The sequence below is a fragment of the Mycothermus thermophilus genome (assembly GCF_041956435.1).
Source record: "Mycothermus thermophilus strain CBS 625.91 unplaced genomic scaffold VTJ04scaffold_2, whole genome shotgun sequence".
Lineage (NCBI taxonomy): Eukaryota > Fungi > Ascomycota > Sordariomycetes > Sordariales > Chaetomiaceae > Mycothermus > Mycothermus thermophilus.
Genome location: NW_027191428.1, coordinates 2,461,250 through 2,485,075, shown reverse-complemented (window position 1 = coordinate 2,485,075; position 23,826 = coordinate 2,461,250). Strand labels below are relative to the sequence as shown.

The following is a 23,826-nucleotide window of genomic DNA, read 5'->3' as shown; positions in this document are numbered from 1 at the left end:
GTCCGGTATATAGCTGGGGGTTTGTGTCAGGTACGCAGAGACTGATTGGTAGATTCACCTGCGAAGTGGGGTCGAGACTGGACGGGTAAAAGAAACCCGCCCGACCTCTAGGTCCTTGAGAATTCCTCCTTCCTCAAGGTTCAGTCTTCTCAATCCACAGAGGATAGAATCCAACACAGTGGTCACCCTTATCCTAAAGACTCTGATCATCTCCCCTGACAACGCCCTATTCCCTAACAGATTCTGAACCTTCCCCGTAGTGTCAACCGAGATGCCATCGAGTCACAGTCGAACCGCCAGCGAACGTGGCGCACGGTATAGTCATAAGCCTCAAAGAGCGGCTCTTCACCCCAGTAATAGCTCTCCGGGGCAAAGATCTCGTCATTCGAGAGACTCGTCCTCTTCACTCTCCGAATTAGGAACAACTCCTGAACGGCCTAAGTCCACTCCTGAGCTACGTTCAGAAGCCGCTACCTCAACTACCTCAGCCGGTGACCTTTTAGTGGCTGCGAGGGCCCGAATCCGGCAACTTGAACTTCTCCAGGATGCCCAACGACAAATGGAAGACCTGGAAAAACGATAGGGCTCTCCGTTAAAAGACCCTCGAAACGGCCGCGAGTCTCCTCGGACTCGAGCGACTCTGAAGACAGCCATCGGCATCGTGCGGTCATTAAGCCCAAGAACCTCATAGTATTTGGCGACGAGATGTCGATTCAGCAGCGAAAAGAATAGCTTGAGGACCTGGACCGAGCATTCAAAGGTAACCCCAAGAAATTTGCAACTGACCAGAATCGGATTCTGTTCGCTCTTGACAATATAGAGAAACAGCAGCAAATACGATGGGTCAGTCACATCAAGAACATGTCGCCTAAACAACAACGCACTGCCGAAACGAAGTAGCCCCATTTTAAAGAATGGACTAAGCAGTACTGCCACAATCTCACTGACAAAGAGCATAACTAGGCCAAGCGGCTCAACAACGCCCGACAACGCTTCAGTCAATCGCCTCTCGAATTCCATCAGTACTTGGAATCCCTCGAAGATCACTACCCTCCGCTCCCTGAGGAACAACGAGCTCTTCAGTTCTACGCCAAACTTTCCCCTAAGTTGATTGACCATATCAACACCTACTCGCCCACAAAGCCTACAAGGCGCGAAAAGATGGTCAGTCTTGCCAACCAATTCTAGCACTCTATACGGAGAGGGGAGCACCGGAATCGAACATCAGGAGCAAGGACTTCACAGCATACGTCAGCGGCGAGTATGTCGTCATCGAATCGAAATACGACCCGGGGTCGAGGTTCTAGATCTTCCGGACGTAAACACTTCGGCCACCCTTCCAGTCAGCCCGCAAATCAGCAATGAAACCATAGTGAATCGGGATCGAAGTAGAAAACTCTTCGCGGTTACACCAAGGAAAAGGGCTTTGCACAAGGATCTTACTTCAACTATAGCAACACTCAACACTTCTGGTACAACTGCCCTGAGGAGTTGTATGCCAAGGCACCCTACTCAATCAACTAGCGAAAGGGCCACAATACTTCTACAAAACACTCGGGGAACGCCAAATAACCGCGGATCTGCCCTATATCGCGGAAGTCTTTACAACCAGGGCTATTGTAGAAGAAAGACTCCACATTCCAGCTTTCCTTATATTGAAGCATGATATCCCTATTGATATAATTTTAAATACCGCAGCGGAAGCAAACTTTGTTGACATCGAGCTAATCCGTCGACATCGTCTATCTCTAATCGCTGCCGGTTCGTTGGCCTATCGCCCTGTTAGCGTTACTCATTTTCCCACGCAGGGATATTATTTATTTCTCCTACTCCGCCATGCCCTTGGTCAGGGCTCGTCGGTCCTTCTTCGGCTAGTATACAGGAAAACCGTACCCGTAGGCCGGGTGAAAAACCTGTAACCCTCCTTTAGAACCACAGATAGAGGAATCCAAAAAGCTACAGAAGAAAAGGAAAAGAGTGGCTAGGCCAGTGCCGGCCTGGGGGCCCTCTGTGGCCCCCTGGCCAGTGCTAGCCCGGATCCTCCCCTACACCTAGGTCTAGCCTTACGGCTAGCCTATACTCTGGGAGCCTCCCCGACTGTAGAAGCCAGTTCACCACCCCCTTTGCAAGCCTCTGGGCTCTGGCGCCCCTGCCACGCAGAACGTAGTAGAGGTCCAGGCGGGTCCGAATCGCCCGAGGGTCCCAGGGTCTAGGCCTTGGGGGGTGCTGGCACCAAACCACCAAGTGCTCCACGGTTTCCTCGCCCTGCCCACAGGCGCAGTGGGGGGTATTGATCCCTGGGACTTTGGCCCTAAAAAGGAAGTCCCTAAGGCTTACTACCCCTGCCCTCGCCTGGGTGAGTAGGGAGCTTTGAGCCTTGGTTAGGCCCTGGTGGCGAGCCAGGGCCCTATCAGTGAATAGGAAGTCGGGGGGGTCCCAGTCGGCCGGCCTCCCAGGCCGCCTGCCCTGTGCCTGAATCCTCTGTTTCCACCGCTCCTCCCAGGCCTCCCGTAGCGCCTCCTCCGTCGGCCTGCCCCTGGTCCACCGGGCCACCTCCAAGGCCCTTTTCTCGACCTCTGTGGGCTCCTGTGGTCCCTGGGCCCTTTGGGCGCCCCTCCTACCTCTGGGTTTCCTAAACCTCCTGTAGAGCCTGGCACAGGCGTTGGTTATAATCTCTGCAGGCTTCTTGCCTCCTTGTAGGTCTGGCTGCTGGATTCGCTTCTCGAAGTCCGCGAGTCGCTTGTTGAGGTAGAGGTCTAAGGGGGGGACCCAGGCCTCGGTTTCTAAGGTGTGGGTGGGTGTAGCCCTGTAGGCCCCTGTGACCACGCGCAGATTGCGGTTTTGGGCCCTGTTTAGGCTCTGGGAGATGCCCTGTGGCCTGCCTCCTGGGGGGGTAGGTGCGTGGAAGCTGGAGGCGCCGTAGGCGATGGCACTACGTATGCACTTGGTATACACCTCCCGGGCCCGGATTAGGCCCGGGCCCCAGGTCTTCGCTGCAATCCTGGTTAGGGCGAATTCCTGGGTTTTTAGCTTCCTTTCTACAGCCTGTTTGTGGGCTGTCCAGGAGAGCCTCCAGTCTAGCCAGACTCCTAGGAATCTAGCTGACTGGGTAGGTTGTATAGGGCTGACCCCATCGCCCTGGGGGCGGGCGAGGTTGACCGGCGTGGTCCACTGTTTTCGGCCCCTGTTGAAGTGGATTAGCTCGCTCTTTTCCGCTGCGAAGGCCATTCCCCGGGTCTTTGCCCACTGCAGGCAGGTATCCCATGCCCTCTCCAGCTGCCAGGTGTTGGCTTCAGGGGTTTTCCCAAAGGCTAGAAGGTTGGTGTCGTCTGCGAACCCCACTATGCTTAGGTGCGGGTGCCTCTCTTTCAGTGCCCTGTATAGGGTGCTGATGTAGAGGAGGAACAGCACTGGGGATAGCGGGGAACCCTGGGGGACCCCGGCCTTTACTGGTATAGGCTCTGTGGCTTTTCCGTCGAAGCAGAGGATTGCCGAGCGGTCGGCTAGCCAGGCGCGTACCCAAAGAACTAGCCACCTTGGGTAGCTTAGGTCCCTGAGGGTGGCCAGAAGCCTGGTGTGGTTTACTGTGTCGAAGGCCCCCGAAATATCTAGTTGCAGGAGGGAGGCGGATGCCTGTTGCCTCCAGGCCTCCTGGACCTGGGCCACTACTAGCCGTACGGCCAGTTCTGTAGACCTGTGGGCTCTGTTGCCCATTTGTTCCTCGGGCAGTAGGTTATTCGCCTCGGCTGCCTCGGTTACCCTCTTCGCCACTATAGCCTCTATTACCTTTCCGATAGTAGGCAGTAGGGCTATAGGTCTGTAGCCCGCAGGGGTCCGGTACGTAGCTGGGGGCTTACCGGGCTTCTGGAGCACCACGGTCTTGGCTACTTTGAACTTCGGGGGGAACCACCTAGCCGTAGGCACCCGGTGGCCAGGACTGCCAGAACGCAGGCTAGTGGCCGGCCGCACGCTTTAAAGTAGGCCTGTGGGCAGCAGATCGCCCCCTGGGGCCTTCCAGGGAGCGGTTCCCTTCAGGGCTTCGTAAATATCCTTAGGGGTAACCTGCTCCCTGATCTCGAAGCTGTTAGGCCATTCGTGGGCCATTGCCTAACGTTAGAGTCATGGCTAGGTTTGACTCCGTGGTAAATCAAGATATTTCCGCGTCCAGTTATATCTTGCTCTCCTTTATTATCTTTGAAGCTAAATATAGCCTAGCTTCTACTTAAGATCTATAAAAAGATAGTAATTTTAGCTTCAGAAAATGGCTAGACTACAAGCATAATGTTTTTAAGTAGCTCGATTACTTTAAATACTGTACCCGAAAGCTAATTGTAGTACCATCGATTCCTCCATTTTTAAGAGCCGTTCTAGCTGTATATATGTGGATTCTATTTGATTCTATATTAGCAATAATATTATCCTTTTATACAACTATTATCCTTAACCTAAGCCTTATTTGTTTACCATTAGTATTTTAGGTTGTTATGCAATATATTCTATTAATTAATAAATAATACTTCTATATTTAGCAGCTACGTTCTTGATAACTGCTACTTCTTAAAGAGCTAAAAATGATACCTAATAATATACCTAGTATATAGAAAGGAGATAGCCTAGTACTATTCAACTTCAAAACAATTTTTAGCGTACTATATTTACTAACTAAAGATCTAGCTCACTATACCGAAGATACTAAGGTTAATAATAAGCGTACTCAGGCCCCACCCTAACCATCGGATCACATAGCTGTAGAGCTATTCTTAGGGAGGGTAGATGCCCTGCTCTATCAGCTTCCCCCGCCTTATATATATGCTGTAGCAAGCGCCCTGCTTTTACAATGGGCGCCCTAATGTCTTAGCTCAAAATAACCCTGGTCGTCACTTCCTTTTTAATCACTGATACAAACACATCGTCGCCAACGACGACGCGTTCACCTACTTTTTCCTCCTTCAACCTCTTTGTAACTACTTAAATATAGCTTCTGAGGAGGCTCTCTCGTGACACAAACTTTCAGAAACCAATCAGGCCTTTATTTTCGGCCTCTATACAGCCTGCTGGTCGGGAGGCCGGATTTCAGAAAACACCAGATTCACACGTGGGACCGTCAACTATACAAACCAGCAAATCAACAAAAAAAAATTCAACGCCGGAATCCACGACCTTCATAAATCAAAACCTTGGTCAGAGAGGCCCCAGAAACTCGTTCGGAGACTTCTTCGTCATACAATCAAAAATTGACAGGATACCCTCGCAGCCTTAGAAACGCTTTCCAAATCGGGAACCCGGCTGTCGAAGAACATATTCCGGAAATTGTCCACAAATACAACAAGCACCACCGTCACACAAGATAGAAGCTATACATTCGCCCGGAGAACCAAAAAAGTATACTGTAGTAGGTATATAATCCGACCACTCCCTAGGCCCTAATTATCTAGTCCGACGAAGCTTACTTCAAGGTAGGCGAAGATAGCCGAACCGTGTATATAATAATGACTTACGAGAGAAGAATTGTATCCTAATTTTTTCCCGTTAACGTTCAAGAGTACCCGTTCAAAGGTTAGGGTCTAGGGCTACTTCTACAGTACCTATAAAGACCTGCTTGTAATCCTTCCCTAACGTACCTGCTAATACGCAGATAAAATCTTTATTTTACACCTTTTACCTTGCTATGTAAAAATACAGGAAATATATAGCTCGGGGATTCAGCTTTAGGAGGATCGCTCGAAGTATTACTATAACAGCCAACTCGGGAAGTTAAAGAGGGCTTAGGATATCAATACTATAGAATAGACTCGCTAGGGCCCATATCTTCTTTCTCTAATTAAGGATCCTTAGAGGTGGATAAAGCTACAGACCTCGGAACAGAGGCATTAAATCCAGAATACTACCTAAATGGCCGCGGCTCTCCAGGAGACATAGGAGGCCATTCCAGTCGAGAATCTCTATACTTTTGTAACCTCGATGGAAAACCGGCTTAACCTTCTGGTGGCCGGGAGAGGTAGACTAATTAGGTATTAGTATTCTCCTATATATAGGTTCAAATCCTGCCTTGATTAGTTGCAGAATCGTTGAGTAGTGGTTCGTTGTATACGGGGTACTATTTTTGCAGGCTGGCCGAGACTTTGTGGATCTTATTGTACAAAGATGTTGGTCGGCATTCATACTGCAAAGGTAGTTAGGGCCGAAGAAACAGCCTGTTCGCAGCAAAATCCCAGAAAAAGACAGAAGAAGAAGTCCCAAGCCACATTATACGAAGGGTCGAGTACCGTCCTTAGTAGAGGATTTATTAGAAGCAGGGAATAAAATATATGAAAAGGAAGTATAGGAATAATAAACGAAACAGAGAAGGAAGTATAGTTGCCTAGATAGGTAGGCTCTGCTAAAAAGGTATAGAAGGAAGTGCCTATCGCGGCTAATATTTTCTAGTAATACGCTACGCTATACTTCTCTGTATATCCCTGTTTAGTAGCCTTATGAATAGCTTTACCTTTTCCTATTTCAATAGTAACCTAGCCAGTATCTTCCTATTTGTAATGGTGGTGGTGGTGGTAGCGTGGTGATGGTGATGTGACCGCTATCTGTAAGTAGGGAAACGGCGTCCCGGATCCTAGGTTGACCCGCTTTCCCATGAGGGATAGTATGATTATATATGCACCGGTCGGGTAACCTTGCTGCATTACCCCACTCCCTATCTAAGAAGCCCAAGGACGCACCCCAAGGTATGAAAAGTAACTAGTTGGAAAATAAAAGTATACCCTAGTTCCTTTAGAGAAGTTCGACCTAAGTATCCTAGAAGAGATCTGCTATGAAAGCAGAGGGCGGGAAGAATGTTAAGCAATTCCAAATTAACGATTATAAGTATCTGAACATTCTAATCAATATAGGAAATCCCTACTACTCTAGTAGGCTTTTGAGGATTTTAAAGCCCTAACTGCTAGTCATAGGTAACAAAGATTAAATATACTTCCCAATCATATGTATAAAGTACATACTTCAGCAGACGAAGATCTATTTCTAAGACCAACCAGTAGTCGACACTGTAAATAGGCTAGATACCTTATAACATCTCTACTAGGTATACATCTCGGGCCTCGTAGTATTTCAGGAGGACCGAGATTATTGGAATAACCTATTACACGAGTAGTATTAGTAGCTAGGACTAACGAAAGCTGTATCTCCTTGTTACAAGGTGTACCCTCCTGAATCTAAGTCGAAAACCACGGAGAATAAACCATGCGGGTTACTAAAGCCCCTCCTGATCCCTTTCTTACTATAAAAAGAGATCATTATAATTATATTCCTCTACTACTCAAGTAATAAAAGGATGGGCCAGAAATATAACTATATTATGGCAGGAATAAACCAACTAACAACGATAAAGTATTTATTTTAACGGAGATTTATAACAAGGATCGAGGTCGAGCTAATAAGCCTAGCAAGCCGTAAGGCCCTATAAACATAGACAAGAGAGTATTTCTCAGCAAATAAGGTACTTAAGCAGTGGGAGGATGCCCTAGAACATGAGGAACAGGACCTAGTACTATGATATACCGAAAGCCTTAAGATAGGATGACTGATCAAAAAACCTAGGACCGTACGAGAAGGGCCGTTTTAGGGTTAAATTCGCTGTTTCCTACTTAATAACCTCGACCTATTAGCTAGTATAAAGATCTATAACACCGCCGATATATAGAAGTTCAAGCTATTAAAATTAGGCGGAGGCCCCCTAGGCTAGGGCTAAAGTAGTAATACATAGGCGAGCTATAGTAGTGTAGTAATAAGAATAAATGACGGTAAAGAAGTAGAAGAAAGAAGTTTAACTATACTTTAGGTTACCATAAAGCTAAGAACAATTGTTAGTATTACTTCGTGAGGTAGAAGGGCTATAAACCTATTTAGCAGCTAGTATTAGACCTAAGAGACTACGCAAAAGCGCCAATTCCTAAAAAGAGTGCACTAGTGAACCGAAGCCCTTAAATCTCTGGCTAAAAGACCATAGGAAAGCAAGGGGGAAGGAGTAAAATCGAGAGTTGGGAGACTAAGGAGTAAGAGAGAGAGGCCTAGGATTTATAAGAGGTTATATGAAGGAAACTAATGATTTATTTAAATTACAAGTAAGTTTGAAAAAAAACATACTTCAAAGAAATTAGTTCTCTTTCTAGATCCCCGGGAGAAGAGAAGTTAACTTAAAGGGCAGTATTGCTACACATTAACACGTGCTCCTTTGATTTAGGGTTACATCCCTAACCCGGGCGCTGCCGATTAGATTGTCTAGGTTGGTGGAGCTGGCTAGCCCGTACACGCCCTATACGGGCCACAGATTTGGTCTACGGCTTAAGAACCTCTACGTCACGTTCCTTACGCAACCTCACTATACTAAAGAGACCCTGTACCTTCGGGCCGGTGAGCTTCCCTTAGGACTTGATTTTTTTAAAGAGAGATGCATTTCGGATTGTAGGCAAACGTCAATCCGGACCGTAGCCCCACTAGTTTTACACACACAACCCTAACCCATACTTCCTCGCTACCACCGAGCCATCAACACCGAGAACATCATGGTCAAGAATATCGAACTCAATCGCCCTGTAATCGCCAGATCGCTTAGGAAACACAATTGAATCGAGAGGCTACGGCCTTTTTCAAGATCTAACTATATAGGTACGCAGAACCGCCACCCATAACACGCCTCAAATATAGTCGTCTTCCCACCATCCTGATCTTACGTGCCTGCGTCCCGGACGAAAGCTCAAGCCCTCTCTGCCTTGCCCTCCCCTACCTTCCCTGCCTTCCCCTCTTCCCTCCAAGAGCAGTGGCGACGGCGGTAATCTGTAGTTCTTATCGTCGTCGTCGTCTTCATATGTACGGGTTAGGGTTGCGTATGGAAATCGTGGGGCTACGGTCCGGATTGACGGTTGCCTACGGTCCAAAATGCATCTCTCTTTATAAAGCTCTAGAATAATATTCAGATACTGCTAGCTTTTTATAATACTTATAAGATTTTTTATTATGTAAAAATCGTTAAACCACTATAGAAACCTAAGAAAGTCCCTTTAAATGCGGGACAATATATTATCATACTTAAAAGCTTGAGTATACCAACCTTTTATACATCCAGTTTACACCCATTGATGAGAACAAACTGGCATTCGAAGCCTGAGAGTTGTATAAGTACAACAAGCCTTATGTTCTTAACGACTTTACCTGCTAGAATAGTAGTCGAGGAGGGGAGTCGATATTTATTATAGTAACGCTATAATTTATTATTTATTTCTCCTACTCCGCCATGCCCTTGGTCAGGGCTTGTCGGTCCTTCTTCGGCTAGTATACAGGAAAACCGTGCCCGTAGGCCGGGTGAAAAACCTGTAACCCTCCTTTAGAACCACAGATATAGGAATCCAAAAAGCTACAAGAGAAAAGGAAAAGAGTGGCTAGGCCAGTGCCGGCCTGGGGGCCCTCTGCGGCCCCCTGGCCAGCGCTAGCCCGGATCCTCCCCTACGCCTAGGTCTAGCCTTGCGGCTAGCCTATACTCTGGGAGCCTCCCCGACTGTAGAAGCCAGTTCACCACCCCCTTTGCAAGCCTCTGGGCTCTGGCGCCCCTGCCACGCAGAACGTAGTAGAGGTCCAGGCGGGTCCGAATCGCCCGAGGGTCCCAGGGTCTAGGCCTTGGAGGGTACTGGCACCAAACCACCAAGTGCTCCACGGTTTCCTCGCCCTGCCCACAGGCGCAGTGGGGGGTGTTGACCCCCGGGACTTTAGCCCTGAAAAGGTAGCCCCTAAGGCCGCTATAATTTATACCATTTAAAGCATTTAACTATTCAGTAGTAATCTCGTTTATGGTCCAACCGCTTTCCGAAGCTCGAATTATAGTACTATTATTAGTATTAGGTAGGATTTACACTATGTCAAGTTCTTAGCTATAAATATAATAAAGCATAGGAAGATAGGACCAGATATAGAAATGTACTTAATAGGGAATCCGAGTTACAGTTACGAGCTGAAGCAATAACTAACTCTTGAGGATGCTGTCGTATAGTAATAAACTTATCTTTCCGACGCTTGTTCTCCCTTCCTATTTATATTATATGTATTATTATTAGTGGTATAATAGGATATACAGATCGTTATAAATAGCTCAAACTAGTCCTTGTTGTATTATAGTTAATAGTACTCTGACCCACGGGGTCTTAGCCCACCTTAGGAGTTCGCCCAATTCTACTGTATTTTAGTAGACTGAGTCACTAAAAGACTCCCTAAAGACAACGTTTTTGAAGAGGTATTGTCTGGAGGGTTTGGGAGATTTCGGGGTCGGTTAAAATTATACAAAGTAAGATCTCTAGGGCTTTGCGAATTAAACCCAGCGTTTTCCGTTCATTTTAGGGTTTATTTGAAGTCGTTATTGTAGTTTATATTCTTCATTGTCTTGCTGTGATTCTCGTCTCCAGCAAGGGTGGGCGAACTCCTAGTTTGGGCCAAGACCCCGTGGGTCATAGTATTTCTCTGCTTCTAGTCTATTATCTATACGTGATACCTCTACACATCTAGGTAATAGACGAGAAAATTAGGTACTAGTTCCGGCTAAGTAAGGTAAACTCATCCTTAGTATATAGTACCGAAGTAGTAATGCTTAAGATAATTTTAATAATAATTAGCCATCATTAGGTATTTAATTAGTAACACAGCGTCGGTGATAGCGTTTTCTTCGGCATCTGTGAGGCGTTGTTGATCCTTGTAAAGTAGTTTCGGGTAGTACTACTGTTAACTTGATGATAAAGCATATATGAGGGAATACAAAATAGAATAGCAGTTGTGTAGAGTAATAGGACTTTATAGTTACGATATGTAATGATAGCTAGTACGATATGCTTTTCTATATTGTTGTGTGTATTACTTAGCTTCTTGAGTATTTACAGAGCCTATATAGAATGGAAGAAGATACGTTTCTGATTCTTGTATTTTGGCTTATTTTAAATAAAGTAATCTATTCTAAGTATTAACTTATACAGATATACATATATAGTATTAAAGTCTATTTCTGGGCTCCTTAGGTGTCCGGGATCTACGTAAGAGATGGTAGATACTACCTCCTAAGAAGGCGCCTATGGAAACTATCCTAATAATGGCCTGAGCCCTTTAAACTCAAATCATATATTAGAAGACTAGTTTACTATATATATATCTTATATAGACTGTTATCCTATTTTGGTAGTATATTTTAACCCTATCTTCCGAAGGATTAGACCTTGTTAGTTACAATACTGTTGGTCAAGTACAATTACTCTAACTTTAATTACAGGGGATTCTAATAAAAATATATAATAAAAGCTATTATAAAACACCGCTCTAGCTAAGGGAAATATGAGTTTCTTAATAATAATAGATAGGATAGGTTAATAACTATAAGTCTACTCTTAAAAGGAGGATTTCAAGTACTTACCATAGCTTAGTCTATCTAGCGATGTAACCTAAACCCCTAAACCTGAACAAAGTCCCATTAAGGGCTCCAAAACCTAGAGAAAGCTGGCCCTATAAGGACTAAGCGAACAGTAGTTGCTAATCTTAGCCGACTTGTCAGGAGGTAGCTATGTTCCACTGTAATAAGGAGCATAGAGGTATGAGATAGTTGCGTTGGTTGTGCGGATTGAGTGGTCTAGGAAGATAGTACCTAAAAGTTTGATTCCCCTCTTTGATTAGAGGACTAGCCCTTGGAGAAGGAGTCTTCCTCCTCGACCTTCCTCTCCTGCGGCCTCTCTAAATACCATAGAACCCTTTAACGTCGGTTAGGCAGTTCCTGGCCACCCGGGGGTCCCGGCCACTCGACCATTCCAGGGCTGGCCAACGCTAAACCGTTCTGAAAACCTCCTGAAATAGCACTAAAATAAACATCTTCCACGACAACGAATTTCTCAAAACCTTCCTCTAAACAAGAACTTTCCAACGATTCGACTACGATTCAACGACGAAAACACCGCTTCTCAGTACCGCGATTACGAATATCGACCTTACGAACATACCCGAGCCGCCGTTACCGACCCGACCTTTAATACCCACTGTATTTTAGTAGGTCCAAGCGCTGTAATTGTAGGGTTATAATAGGGTGGTGGTCTGGAGGGATGAGGAGGGCTTGGGGGCTTCCTGCACCGCAATAGCTGGTTTCTACGGCTTCTTGCGAGTTTGATGGTATAGTTTTTGTCATCGTAATGTCAGAATTTGGGTTATTTCTATAATGCTATTTCTGTCGATTTTCACTGTGATTTTGCGTGGCCAGATACCCTGGTTGGCCAGGAACTACCTAACTGACGTTGTTGAAATTAGTCTTCCTTCGAAGCCTTCCCTCCACTTCTGTTCTATTTGCCTGTTTTCTTTCTATTCTTTTCATTCTTCCACTCCAGAAAAGGCCTTCCATTTAGTGGGCAGTTCTCGGCTATGTGCTGAATTCCTAAGCCTGCTGTTTTTAGCCAAGACCTAAAGTCTTTATTTTCAGCTATGCTCGTAGACCTATTTCTAGCTTTCCATTTTTAGTCTGAATCCTAGCCTCCATAATCAATTCCGCCCCCTGTTTTCGTCATCCTTACCCACCTGCTCCCTAATTACGTAGTCCCTGACGATACTGGCCAGAGTCCTCACCTAGTTGTAAAGACTTAACGGCGTTTGGGTTTCCTAATCTGTGAGGCATAATAAAAGAAATAAAGACATTACTCTTTTCTTATATTGCTAGAGACTTTATAAAAGATAGTAGTTAAAGGTAATAGGGAGCAGGGTTAAGGTAGGCTTCTTTTGGTAGAATGGACCTCCTAAACCTCCAAATATTATAAGAGTAGGGTACCCCGCACCTGTAATGTGGCATGAAAGTTCCGAGGCTGTAGAGGTTTCTTTCCTCTCTGCTACATCCTTATCCTTACCCTTACTTTAGTATTATAACCTACCTTTTAGTAGTTATTCCTTTCCTTAGTAAACTACTTGACTCAATTTACATGCTAGACCTTGACTACTTAGTTTTACCATTACGGTATCCTAAATAGGATTTTAGTTACGTAATTTAGAAGATAAATTCTATTAGATCAACCAAACTCTCAAAAGAAGACTCACGGTCCCGGGGCTTACATCGCGGGTTGACAGTATATACTGGGTAGTGGGGGTTATGTTGGCCATACCCATGTCCCCCCACTTTCCGGGAAAGTCACGTGTTGATTGGTGGTGGGAATTGCACGCGTCGCCAGTGCAGAGTACGCTCTCGCTTTGCGACCTGGACCTCAGATGTTATCATGCTTTCAAGTTGCATATTTTGGTATGTCTTGAACACCACTTCTCATCGCAGATCTCCAAGCCACCTGATGCCACACCGAGCCGCGCGAGACTTTCCATGATGAGGTAGCCGCACACCTACTCATCACCACCGACCGAAGCCAATCCAACCCCAACCACAATGCAAGACAAAACTCTCAGGGTCGTGACATACGCCGCTGGTGCATCGCTGGCTGCCATTACACTCATCTATGTGTTTGGCCCGACGTATTTTCTTGACAACGATGCGTCCACGTCTTCAAGCAATGCCTTTTCGGGTCGCAGGAAGGCTGCTGTCGGGCTGTCCAACCCCGCCAACGACTGCTTCATCAACTCCGTCCTCCAGGCGCTTGCCGGGCTAGGTGACCTTCGACTTTACCTGATACGCGAATTGCATCGTCGCGACCTCGATGGAGAGTCCGTCTACGCACACCCGGTCCCGATTGGCGTCTTACCTGAGGATTCTCTTGAACACGCCCACTCCCGCTTCGGCAATGACATTCCGGGCTGGAAATTGCAAGGCCTGCAGATGGGTAGCGTGACTCGGAGTCTGAAGGAGATGTTGGACGCCTTGAATGAAAGGCCGATATACAAGAAGACAATATCCGCTGCACCCTTTGTGCGAACCCTCGAGGGAGCCTTCAGGCAGCGTTTCAACAGGCAGCAGCAAGACGCTCAAGAGTTCTTGCAGATTGTAGCGGAAAGGCTGTGCGATGAGTATCACGCCGGGCGCAGAGCTCGGTCATTTGCGAGGCGCAGGGCGCTCGTGCATGATGGAAAAGATTCCAGAGAGGAACCTGCGACACCGGAAGCACCGAGCCAGGAACCGCTATTATCTCTTTCCCATGCCGCTGGCAACGGCAGTGTTCACAATGGCCATGGTCACGACGAGTCCTCGCAGCATCCAACCGATGTTGATGAAGGATTTCCACTGGAAGGAGAGTTCGAGTCACAGATTGAGTGTTTGACCTGCGGCTTCAAGCCTAAGCCGACTACCTCGAGGTTTTGCACCCTCACCCTCAACGTCCCTTTGGTCTCGTCGACAACCCTTGCCGCATGTTTTGATGGGATGTTCAAGACAGAGTACATCGACGACTTCAAGTGTGAGAAGTGCCGTCTGGTACATGCTCTGGGCTTCGCGCAGTCCGACCTACGCCGCTCTACGACAGACGAGGCCCGGGAAAAGGCACAGGCGGTGATAAACCGGCTCCAACAACTTATCGACAGTGATCCAGAGAATCCGCCCAACGACCTTCCGCTTCCCGATATACGTCACGCGCCCAAGCGCAAAATCGCAAGGCACACACAGATCACGAAGTTCCCCAGTGTCCTAGCTGTCCACCTGTCGCGCTCCATTTTTGACGTTGGCCGATCATCCCAGAAGAACTTAGCAAAAGTGGAATTCCCTGAGGACCTCCGGCTTGGAGGTTTGCTCCAGCAGCGGAAGTACAAGCTCCTCAGCGTCGTGACACACAAGGGCAGCCATAACAGCGGGCACTATGAGTCTTTCCGGCGCCAGAATCTCTATCCGCCATTTTCCAACCCGAGCACATTTCGAGCAGCGGAAGTCTACAGTGGGGCGGGCAGTCCTTTATTGACACCAAGAAGTGTCACACCATCCACGCAGACCCCCCAAGCCGTCGCCGTGTCGACAACCGTGGATCAACCGATGAACTCTGATGCAGGGCGCCTCCGCGATCCATTGGTTGCAATGAGCCCGGAGTCCCGCACATCACTCACTGACGTGGCTCCCAACGTTGATACAACGCCATCCCGAAATTGCTCTTCCGAAATTGTGCGTGAGAAATCGGGCTCACGAACTCTTACACCGAGTTCAACCGCCGTATTGCCTCTAGGAACATCCCCTTGCGATGTGTCGCCGCAGCCTCATGTCCACGGCCTTGGGCCTCATCAGAACCTGACACCAATCATCGCAACACAGCAGTCCCGTGCAGCAAAGCAAAAGCAGCGCAAACAAGCCTCTCGGTGGTGGCGTATCAGTGACGATAAAATTAAGGAGGCCAGCACCCGTGATGTACTCGGTATGCAGCGGGAAGTGTATTTGCTATTCTATGAGCTGGAGCGAACTCAGCGATGCTGATGCAAGATGGTAAGCGCAAGGGGTATACCATATGATCCCTGGTGCTCCGGTTTGCATGTCTGACAAGGGGTCATAGATCTGTATATATTCTCTGGGCATGCTGCTTGCCAGCTAGTCGGTATTGTGAGAACCTGTACCGTGAGACAAGCGACAGGTTTCTTACAGCTGTCCATGGCAGAGTTCATGTTGGTCAAGCCACCGGCCGATCCAGGAGTTGCCACGCTGTAAATGTCTCGATTGAGAAATGCTAAACCAACGCGTCCACCACCACGAATTCTGTGTGGCAAGAGATCTCATGAACCAGGTACATACATACCTTTGTCATGTGGAGTGTATTAGGGGGTTGAGGTACCCGGTGGCTTCATGGTAACGTCGCTCGTCTCTAGAAAACACAAGACTATGACACTCCTCGCTCCCCCAGAAGACAAGTCCATCATTGACCCAACAGCTCCTTCTCCATCTTTATCACCTCCTCTTCGGTCAAAGGAGGCTCCCTCCGCACTGCCTCAAACTTTTCAGGGTCAAATCTCCAGAGCCCACCCGTCTTGTCCCCATCTCCGTTCAAAGGGAGACCGACAATAGGGCCAAGGGTAGCCAAGACCGGATCCTCAACGTCATCTCTGGCAGTGAAATAGCGGCGCTGCCACGTCCGGCCTTCGGCCCTCTCCCTCGCCCGCGACTCTCGCTGCGCATTTTCGATTTTGCTCTTCTCCTGACTGACTAGCTCAAGGTCTCCCTTGGCAACTGCGGCAGCCACCTTGGCCCAAGCCCGCCTCGATTCCAGAGGGTGTTGTTTCTCCAATGGTGCAACGATGAGTTCGCTGATAGGCACGGGCTCCCATGTGTCGATAAGGGTAGTCTTGTTGTTGTACTTGGCAGGTCCAGAGTGTATCTCGAAGGATTTGGTCCACTGTCCTGAGACATTGAAGAGGACATCCTTCTCCTTGCCAGTGGGATAGAGGGTCGCGGTGAAGGAGTTCTTTTTCCCAGAAATCCAACCTTTCCCAGTGTAGTCAATTCTGGCAGTGAAACCAGTGGACGAAGTTATGAACGAACTCCCATCCAGCTCGATGAAGGGCGAGCCGAAGATAAGCCCTTCAATATGAAGCGACGGTAGGGTGATGAGGTAAGTGTCGACTTCACTGGACGACGCCACGGGAATTGTCAGAACCGCATGGCCGATCTGTTTGATGTTGATCGTTTTGGAGAACGAAGCCTTCTGCGCATTGTATCCTTCCAAGCGAACACCGCTAGGGATGTTTGTAATGTTGTACGCAGTTGCAGGAGGATGATGGCTACCTCGGTGATGGCCCAATCCGGTCAGTCACGAACATTCCGGCGAGTTGGTTCTTTCCACAAAAGAATGACTCACCTGACTTGCTCGCTGATCAACTCTGTGGTTCCCGCATCGTCTTCCCATTTCCCAAGGAAAAGTTCACCGAGAAACGGGTTTAGAGGCTTCTTCTCGTTGCCATACTGCTCGCTGCGGCTAGCATACTGTTGCTTCAGCGTGGTCAAGAACCACTTGAGCACCAGAAGAGCACGCTTCGCCGGGTCCGGTTCCTTGGATGGTGCGACAAATACAGAAGGGTGTTCACACCAATACGAGCTGAACTCAGTCAGGCTTGTTGACGAGAGGATGAAGGGCGGCGCAGTTAGGCTGGAGAGATCGCCATTGAAAGACGCGATAGACTAGATCAAGAAAAAGTTTCCAATCGATGGGGTTAGCCGAGGGCACATGGGGAAGGAATCCTTGGATAATTTGAGGACCGCGAACCTTGAGGAAAGCTCCCCAGCTAGCTCCTAGACTGTTGGACTGCTGCATCGGCGTTGGGGATTGCTGCGACGGCGTTGGAGACTCCATTGTCGTGAACAGGTGGCTTGAAATCTGGTACGGGGACGAGATTCACGACCACAACAAGAGAGCGGTGTGGGATTTGATGACTTTGGTGGAATACTGGAGTGATTGACTGAGCCCAGATACTCTTAGTCCACCTTGACTGGCTTAAGTCGCGGAGGGTTTCGTCTCTTCGAGCAAGGCCCTCGATTCTCCCTCTCTGCGGCAAGGGAAAAATTGTCTGGGATTCCGGAGTCTGGCGTTGGGAGACGATGTTTATGGACAGTTCTCTAGGGTCGAATGCCCAGAATGTCCACCCAAGAACCTGGACGACACTAGGGACACACAGCGCACGTGGGGGAGGGGTTGGAAGTGGGGTCCACAGCAAGTTACGGGAGGGAGCTTGCCACTCACCACAACAAGTACATCAGAATCCCTGCATGGGGAAATGGGAAATGCTGATGGTGAGCCCAGCCGTGCCTGATGCGGGTTGTAGGTTGGTATGTACTCTCGTTGGCCCTTTGCAGCGGGGTTACACAGGCGGCCCAAGCCGGGCAAGACACCTCCACGGGGGACACCAAATACAACCCAACACAGGTACCTGACCCCTACCTCATGTAGCAAGACGGAATGGGAAGCATGGTCACGGGATGCTGTTTGCTCCTAGCACCCGACTGTATGCCTCAAGGCTTCTACCTGGCGTCAGAGTCCCTGCTGTTCTCTGTTCCACAAGAGCAAACCGTGTCCAACGTGCGTGATAATTCCATCTAGAACCACTAAAAGGAGAGAGGTCCATGGATGGCAGATCTATGCCGGTCTTGAGGCGGGTATCGCAATCCATATCCATCCCGATCGCATTGCTAGGCCAGTCCTTCAAAGCCATGCGCCTTCAGTTCAGCAAACCACCAATCCTTCCAGTCAATAACTTTTTTGTTGTGTCGCGCTTCCTCGGCGCAGAAGACCATGGCATGGCTACGAATAACCTCCTCGAGTGTGCAACCTATGAGTTCCCGTTGGGCCTTATCAGTCGTCCAACCATGATTCTTGACTTTGTCGACGGCGAGGATGAACTGGCGGGTCAAGCCAACGTCACCCCCGCCATGACCGCGGCACTCTCCCTCGGGCCGATGAACCGTCTTCTTCCCCGTCCGAAAGTCCTCAATGGTGATGGTCTCGGAATCGGCAAAAATCTCCCCGTCCACTCCGTACAAGTGAGTATAGCGCTCACAAACTTTCTTCGTCTGCGCCACCATGTGAAGAATGGCTGTTTTCGCGTTGCGGACCGTGGGTGTGCCCTCCTTTCCAGGGTGTTCCTCCTCGTCCCAGCTGATAGTGACCACCTGCTCGTCACAGACGTCATTGTCGCATTCATAGACGCATCGGCCATACCAGCTCCGCTGAGAGACCTCTGACTCTGGCGTGCGGTCATCGTAGTCTTTGGCGAGCTCGGTCAGCAGGGCTGCCTTGGCCTCGTTCATTGTATTGTAAGATTCAATATCCGGGACCACGATCTTTACTGGCCAACCTGTGTTCATGGTCTCGAGGCCGACAACATCAGGACCAACATAGATGCGCTTTGCCGAGAAATTGCACTCGGATTCAATGGGACACGACAGACAGTTGGTGGCGCTGCGTGCCCCCGGTGGTTTTCGGCTGCGCTTGAAGTGCTGGAGCGAGCCAGTACTAGACACCGTCGAAGGAAGGTGTGGCAGGGAGCCATCTATAGCTGGATCCGGTGGCGAGCAGAGAAACCATAGGAGTAGGTCAATGTCGTGGCAGCACTTCGTGAGGAGGCTTGGGGCTGATGTCTTCTCTTTCCGCCTGTCCCTCACAACCATCAGACAAGCACCGAACAAAGATGGGCGACGCTCGCAGCTTTCACTGGCAGGCGACGCAGACACGGGTTCAATGACGTACCAATTCCCACGGACATAGCTATGTGCAAAATGAAACCACCCAACTGGCTCTGTGTGAGCCACGGAGAGCACATCGCCAATGGCACGGTCTCGAACAACCAGCTGGTGGAGGAGCAAGTTGTGAGGGCTGTAACGCAAGACATGCCCTACCGCAAACACTGCTTGCTGGCCACCGGCAACTTTGTTGGATTGCAGGGCCCGGTACATCGTCAGGCAGTCCTGGAGAGTAGTTGCCAGGGGCTTCTCACACATTATGTGTATCTTTCCAAGAGCAGCCAATGCTACTACCACCTCGCGGTGCCTTTTGGCGGTGTCATAGATGTCAGTGAGTTCCCCCAGTGTTTGGTTGGACGGAGTAAGAAGTTGACTCACATGTCATCAAGGACACAAACAAACGCAGCATCGACCCCAGGTGGTACGTTCTTTTCGCCCACTTCAATCCGCCTGCGCCGCTGTGTCTCGTAGCTTATGAAGTCACGCCAATGTGTAAAACAGGTGCCCTCGGGAGGTGGTGTTTGGGATCCCCATATCATTTCCCGACCAAATGACATCCTCTTGTAATCATCTAGCTCCGCAACAGCTGCCACCACGCCGTTTGTTGCAGATCTGATGGCGTTCGCATAAGCCCGACCTCGGGATCCGGCGCCAATGATGATGACACGGGGCCCAGGAGGTGATGGGGTCGCCCGGGCGGGAGCTTCGGTGGCTGTCATGCCAGGCGTAGATGCGATTCTTGTGAATGAGAGGTCGCTAAGTGGCGAGGTTGATGATGACGATGAAGAAGAGGTCGACGGTTTGGGAGCACAGGATGAGATCGAGTCACGTTGATGGATGGGAGGCAAGACCTTTAAAGATGAGTTGTTGGGGTTGGCTTTCCTCTAAACTCCTCCCCAAGTTAAGATTGGATTGAGAGGAGAAGCCTCAATGATGTGCCTGATCTGGAATAGGCGATGGTGACCACGACTGTTGCATCAAGGCGTGGCGGCTCAAAATGCAGAAGGTGACGAGTCGCAGCGTATGCCTGCAACGTTGCTTTCAGTAGCACCGACTGCGCCTTGTCTTGAAGAGTATAGTGCTATGTCTGCCTAGACGTGATCCACGTCATCTGCTGGAGGTGATTCTTGTGAATGAACCAGCCCGGTTGTGTATGGCTATGAAACTTGAACATTGAAAGGGTTGGCATATGGACGGGAACTTCGGGATTTGCATTCGGGGCCTGATTAGGATGGGCGCTCGACTGTATCCACTCACTGCAGGCTCTACCTCGCAGTCTCGTTGCGAATCAAATCTCACAACGGCCACCACGGGAGTGGTTCTCCAAGTCTTGGCTCTTCACTTCACACGTCGGTGACGACAGCGTTACGCATATTCCCATTCACCACCTAGTCCGATTCCATCATCACTATGTCAAAGTCTCTTGCTACTGAGCACCAAGATGCACTTGTCTGGATTGACTGCGAGGTGATGTGACATGGCCCACTACCGAGAACAAGGAAAGCAACGTTGCTAACTCCCCATGAAGATGACCGGCCTCGACCCGGATATCGACGCCATCATAGAGATCTTCTGTCTCATCACTGATGGTCAACTCAACCTCCTTGATGAAGCAGGGTGGGGTACTGTCGTGCACCAGTCCAGCGAGACCATGGCCAAAATGGATGAATGGTGTACACGCGTCCGTAAGCACCTCCCTTGTCACTTCTCAAAGCGTTCGCGTTGGATCGAGGGTTGAAGAAGGTTAATTGCCATAGACGGTGAAAGTGGCCTTACCGACGCCGTTCTCGAGTCGACGGTGACGCCGGAAGAGGCAGCAACCGGACTGCTGGCCTACATACAAAAGCACGTACCCGAGAAGCGGGTGGCGCTCCTTGCCGGAAACAGTGTGCATGCCGACCGAGCGTTTCTCAGAAAAGAGCCGTACAAAAAAGTCCTGGATCATCTTCACTACCGGATTCTGGACGTGAGCAGCATCAAGGAAGCTGCCAGGAGGTGGTGGTAAGTCAAGTCGCCATAGTTGCTCCCAACGAAGGCCTGCCGGGTTCAATGATTCCGCGTCTAGCTTTGTCTTTGGATTCAATGAACAAAGGTACTAGCGGGCACTAACAGTCGATGCATTCAAGTCCGCAGGTTGCATCCACAGCCCCTCGGAAGAAGGGCCTGCATAAAGCCAGGGAAGACATACTCGAGAGCATCGAGGAAGCCAGACACTACAGGGAGTTCATTTTCCAGAAGGCGAAAGACGGTGCGAATCGCTGAACAAAACGCTCGTCAGGCACTGTTCTGCCCCCATCCCCCGAGCTAACAGGACGCCATTAATTTATCGAGTTGAGCGCAAGACAATCTCTTACTACCCGTCGGCACGGCATCCTCGTCCCTGCTCCAGTCCCTTCCGTGGCCGTCTCCCGAGCCTTGCGAAACACGCCTATTTTCATGTCTTGACATCCGGCTCATCCCGGCCAATAAACTCCTTGAATTTCAGGAGGCTGGTCGCCATCTCGATCTCCGGCCTAAGGAACTCCTGGGCGTCCAAGTCGTACGTGGCAGGATCACTGCTGTGCTGCTCGATATACAGGCGGATAGTGGCCCCGGAAGAACCCGTGCCGGAGAGGCGAACAACGATGCGGCTCCCCGACGAGAAGCGGACGTAGAGACCCTGGTTAGACGAGACAGAGCCGTCCAGGTCGGTATAGGAGAAATTTCCAGCCTCGGTAACAGTGCGGTCTGTCATGTGAGTAATGTTAGTCATCCTTCTCGTCAGAAGGTCTCTCGTTCTTCGCGTCGTAGCAATGGAATGTCAGTGACATGGGCCAGACAAAAGGGAAACGTACCTCCAACCTCGCTTCCCACGAAATTTGGGTCTGCTACGAGGTCCTTGAGGACGCCGACAACCTTGTTCGCACCGTCCGAGTCGACATTTTCATAGTCATAGCGGGTGAAGAAGGTCCGGCCATACTCAGCCCAGAAATCCTTCTGGATCTGCTTGATGCTGGGCGTGACTCCGGGGTTTGCCATCCCCAAGCCGGCGATAATATTCAACCAGGCCACAATGGCCCAGAGGCCGTCCTTTTCCCGGATATGATTGCTGCCAGTGCCAAAAGACTCCTCACCACAGATGGAGAGTTTGTTGGCGTCAAACAGGGCGCAGAAGAACTTCCAGCCAGTGGGGACCTCGTAGCAGTTGAGACCCTGCTTCTTGGCCACGAGGTCAACCGCGCCGGATGTAGGCATGCTGCGGGCCAGGCCGTAAACCCCGTTCTTCCTGAAGTAAGGGATCAGCTTGGCGTGGTGAGCGATGATGGCCAGACTATCACCGGGGGAGACAAAAGCACCAGCCCCGTAGATCATGTTGCGATCACCATCGCCATCTGAGGCAGCACCAAAAGGAATCTTGTTCTTCTCAACCACCTCGACGAGGTCATGGGCGTAAGTCAAGTTCGGATCAGGGTGTCCACCATTGAAGTCAGGAGACGGCACACAGTTTTGTGTGGACTCGGGGCCCAGGCCGAGCTCCTGCTCAAAAATGGCCTTGCCGTAGGGTCCGGTGACACCCGACAGAGCGTCGAAGAGGACCTTGAAATCGGGATGTGTGGCAAAGAATTTCTTGATCAGGTCAAAGTCGAAGATCTCCTTGAGCATCTCGACGTAATCGGCGGTGCTGTCCACCACCTCAACCTCTAGGTTCCCATACGTCTTGGTACCAAGTGTCGAGATGTCGATGTCAGGGATGTCCGCAATCTTGTAGGACGTGAGCTTCTTGGAGGTCTCGAAGATCTTGTTCGTCACGGACTCGGGTGCTGGCCCGCCGTTGGCGAGATTGTACTTGATACCGAAGTCGTTTTTGGGACCACCGGGGTTGTGACTCGCTGTCAGCAGGATGCCGCCCGTGGCTTTGCGCTTGCGGATGAGGTGGCTGGCGGCTGGAGTCGAGAGTATGCCATTTTGGCCGATGAGAAGCTTCTTAACGCCATATGCCGCGCCAATCTTGGCAATCAGCTGGATGACTTCGGTGTTCCAGAAGCGGCCGTCGCCTCCGATAACGAGGAAGGCATCCTGGACTCCCTCGGGGATGGACAGCAGGATGCTGGTTATGAAGGATTCGCTGTAGTGCGGCTGCTGAAAGACGGTGACCTTCTTCCGGAGGCCGGAACTGTTGTAGGAGAGCAACAGAGTCAGAAAAGTGCCATTGAGGGCTTATCATGATTCCAGCAGCGGCTTCGACGGGGTTGGGATCTTTGGAGAAGCTCCTGTTGGGCTAGACTGGGTATGCTTCGATGAGGGGACAGGATGGAGGACAACTTACGTGCCCGGCTTCTGGTCAGAGAAGGGCTGGAACTCGACAGTCTTGATGTCCATGCTGTTCTACTCCTCGGGTTGGTGGCGATGAGTTGGTTGGGATACCGAGAGAAACGCAATGGTCGGGGGGACTTGGTTGGGTTTTGTATCGGGCTCGTGAGGCGTGTTGTTGGGAGGGGCACGGCTGGAAGCTCCGGGATGGGAGCTCCATCATATGGACATACCCAAGGTCCGGACCAGTATCAGATCCATAGCGGGGCATGGAAAGCCCCACCAAATAAACAAGGCAGCGCCGCAGGTGACGGGATCGGGCGCTGCTGCATCTCGGAACAGACCAGACAGAATCTTGGACGTGAACACGGGTTCCTGGGGCCAATATTCCCAAGTTCTGAGCAACG

General features: G+C 49.7%; 6 protein-coding genes across 6 annotated transcripts; 2 read left to right on the top strand and 4 right to left on the bottom strand.

The window, feature by feature from the left end:
* Positions 1 to 499: 499 nt before the first annotated feature.
* Positions 500 to 3,714, bottom strand: VTJ04DRAFT_3064 (uncharacterized protein; the record flags this gene model as incomplete). The annotated part of the gene is made up of 5 exons (XM_069360923.1): positions 500 to 568; positions 631 to 1,060; positions 1,132 to 1,144; positions 1,213 to 1,303; positions 2,068 to 3,714. 5 exons carry the CDS (start codon positions 3,712 to 3,714, stop codon positions 500 to 502), a joined length of 2,250 nt encoding a protein of 749 aa, XP_069221585.1.
* Positions 3,715 to 13,423: 9,709 nt separating this feature from the next.
* Positions 13,424 to 15,610, top strand: VTJ04DRAFT_3063 (uncharacterized protein; the record flags this gene model as incomplete). The annotated part of the gene is made up of 3 exons (XM_069360922.1): positions 13,424 to 15,323; positions 15,374 to 15,391; positions 15,459 to 15,610. 3 exons carry the CDS (start codon positions 13,424 to 13,426, stop codon positions 15,608 to 15,610), a joined length of 2,070 nt encoding a protein of 689 aa, XP_069221584.1.
* Positions 15,611 to 15,815: 205 nt separating this feature from the next.
* VTJ04DRAFT_3062 (uncharacterized protein) lies at positions 15,816 to 17,246 on the bottom strand (the record flags this gene model as incomplete). Its single annotated transcript, XM_069360921.1, has 3 exons — positions 15,816 to 16,677; positions 16,755 to 17,074; positions 17,160 to 17,246. The coding sequence occupies 3 exons, from the start codon at positions 17,244 to 17,246 to the stop codon at positions 15,816 to 15,818; spliced, it is 1,269 nt and encodes a 422-aa protein (XP_069221583.1).
* An 833-nt stretch (positions 17,247 to 18,079) lies between these two features.
* VTJ04DRAFT_3061 (uncharacterized protein) lies at positions 18,080 to 19,848 on the bottom strand (the record flags this gene model as incomplete). Its single annotated transcript, XM_069360920.1, has 3 exons — positions 18,080 to 19,040; positions 19,137 to 19,436; positions 19,508 to 19,848. 3 exons carry the CDS (start codon positions 19,846 to 19,848, stop codon positions 18,080 to 18,082), a joined length of 1,602 nt encoding a protein of 533 aa, XP_069221582.1.
* Positions 19,849 to 20,539: 691 nt separating this feature from the next.
* Positions 20,540 to 21,391, top strand: VTJ04DRAFT_3060 (uncharacterized protein; the record flags this gene model as incomplete). The annotated part of the gene is made up of 4 exons (XM_069360919.1): positions 20,540 to 20,596; positions 20,658 to 20,814; positions 20,887 to 21,130; positions 21,256 to 21,391. The coding sequence occupies 4 exons, from the start codon at positions 20,540 to 20,542 to the stop codon at positions 21,389 to 21,391; spliced, it is 594 nt and encodes a 197-aa protein (XP_069221581.1).
* A 172-nt stretch (positions 21,392 to 21,563) lies between these two features.
* Positions 21,564 to 23,488, bottom strand: VTJ04DRAFT_3059 (uncharacterized protein; the record flags this gene model as incomplete). Its single annotated transcript, XM_069360917.1, has 3 exons — positions 21,564 to 21,856; positions 21,964 to 23,282; positions 23,436 to 23,488. The coding sequence occupies 3 exons, from the start codon at positions 23,486 to 23,488 to the stop codon at positions 21,564 to 21,566; spliced, it is 1,665 nt and encodes a 554-aa protein (XP_069221580.1).
* Between the last annotated feature and the right edge of the window lie 338 nt (positions 23,489 to 23,826).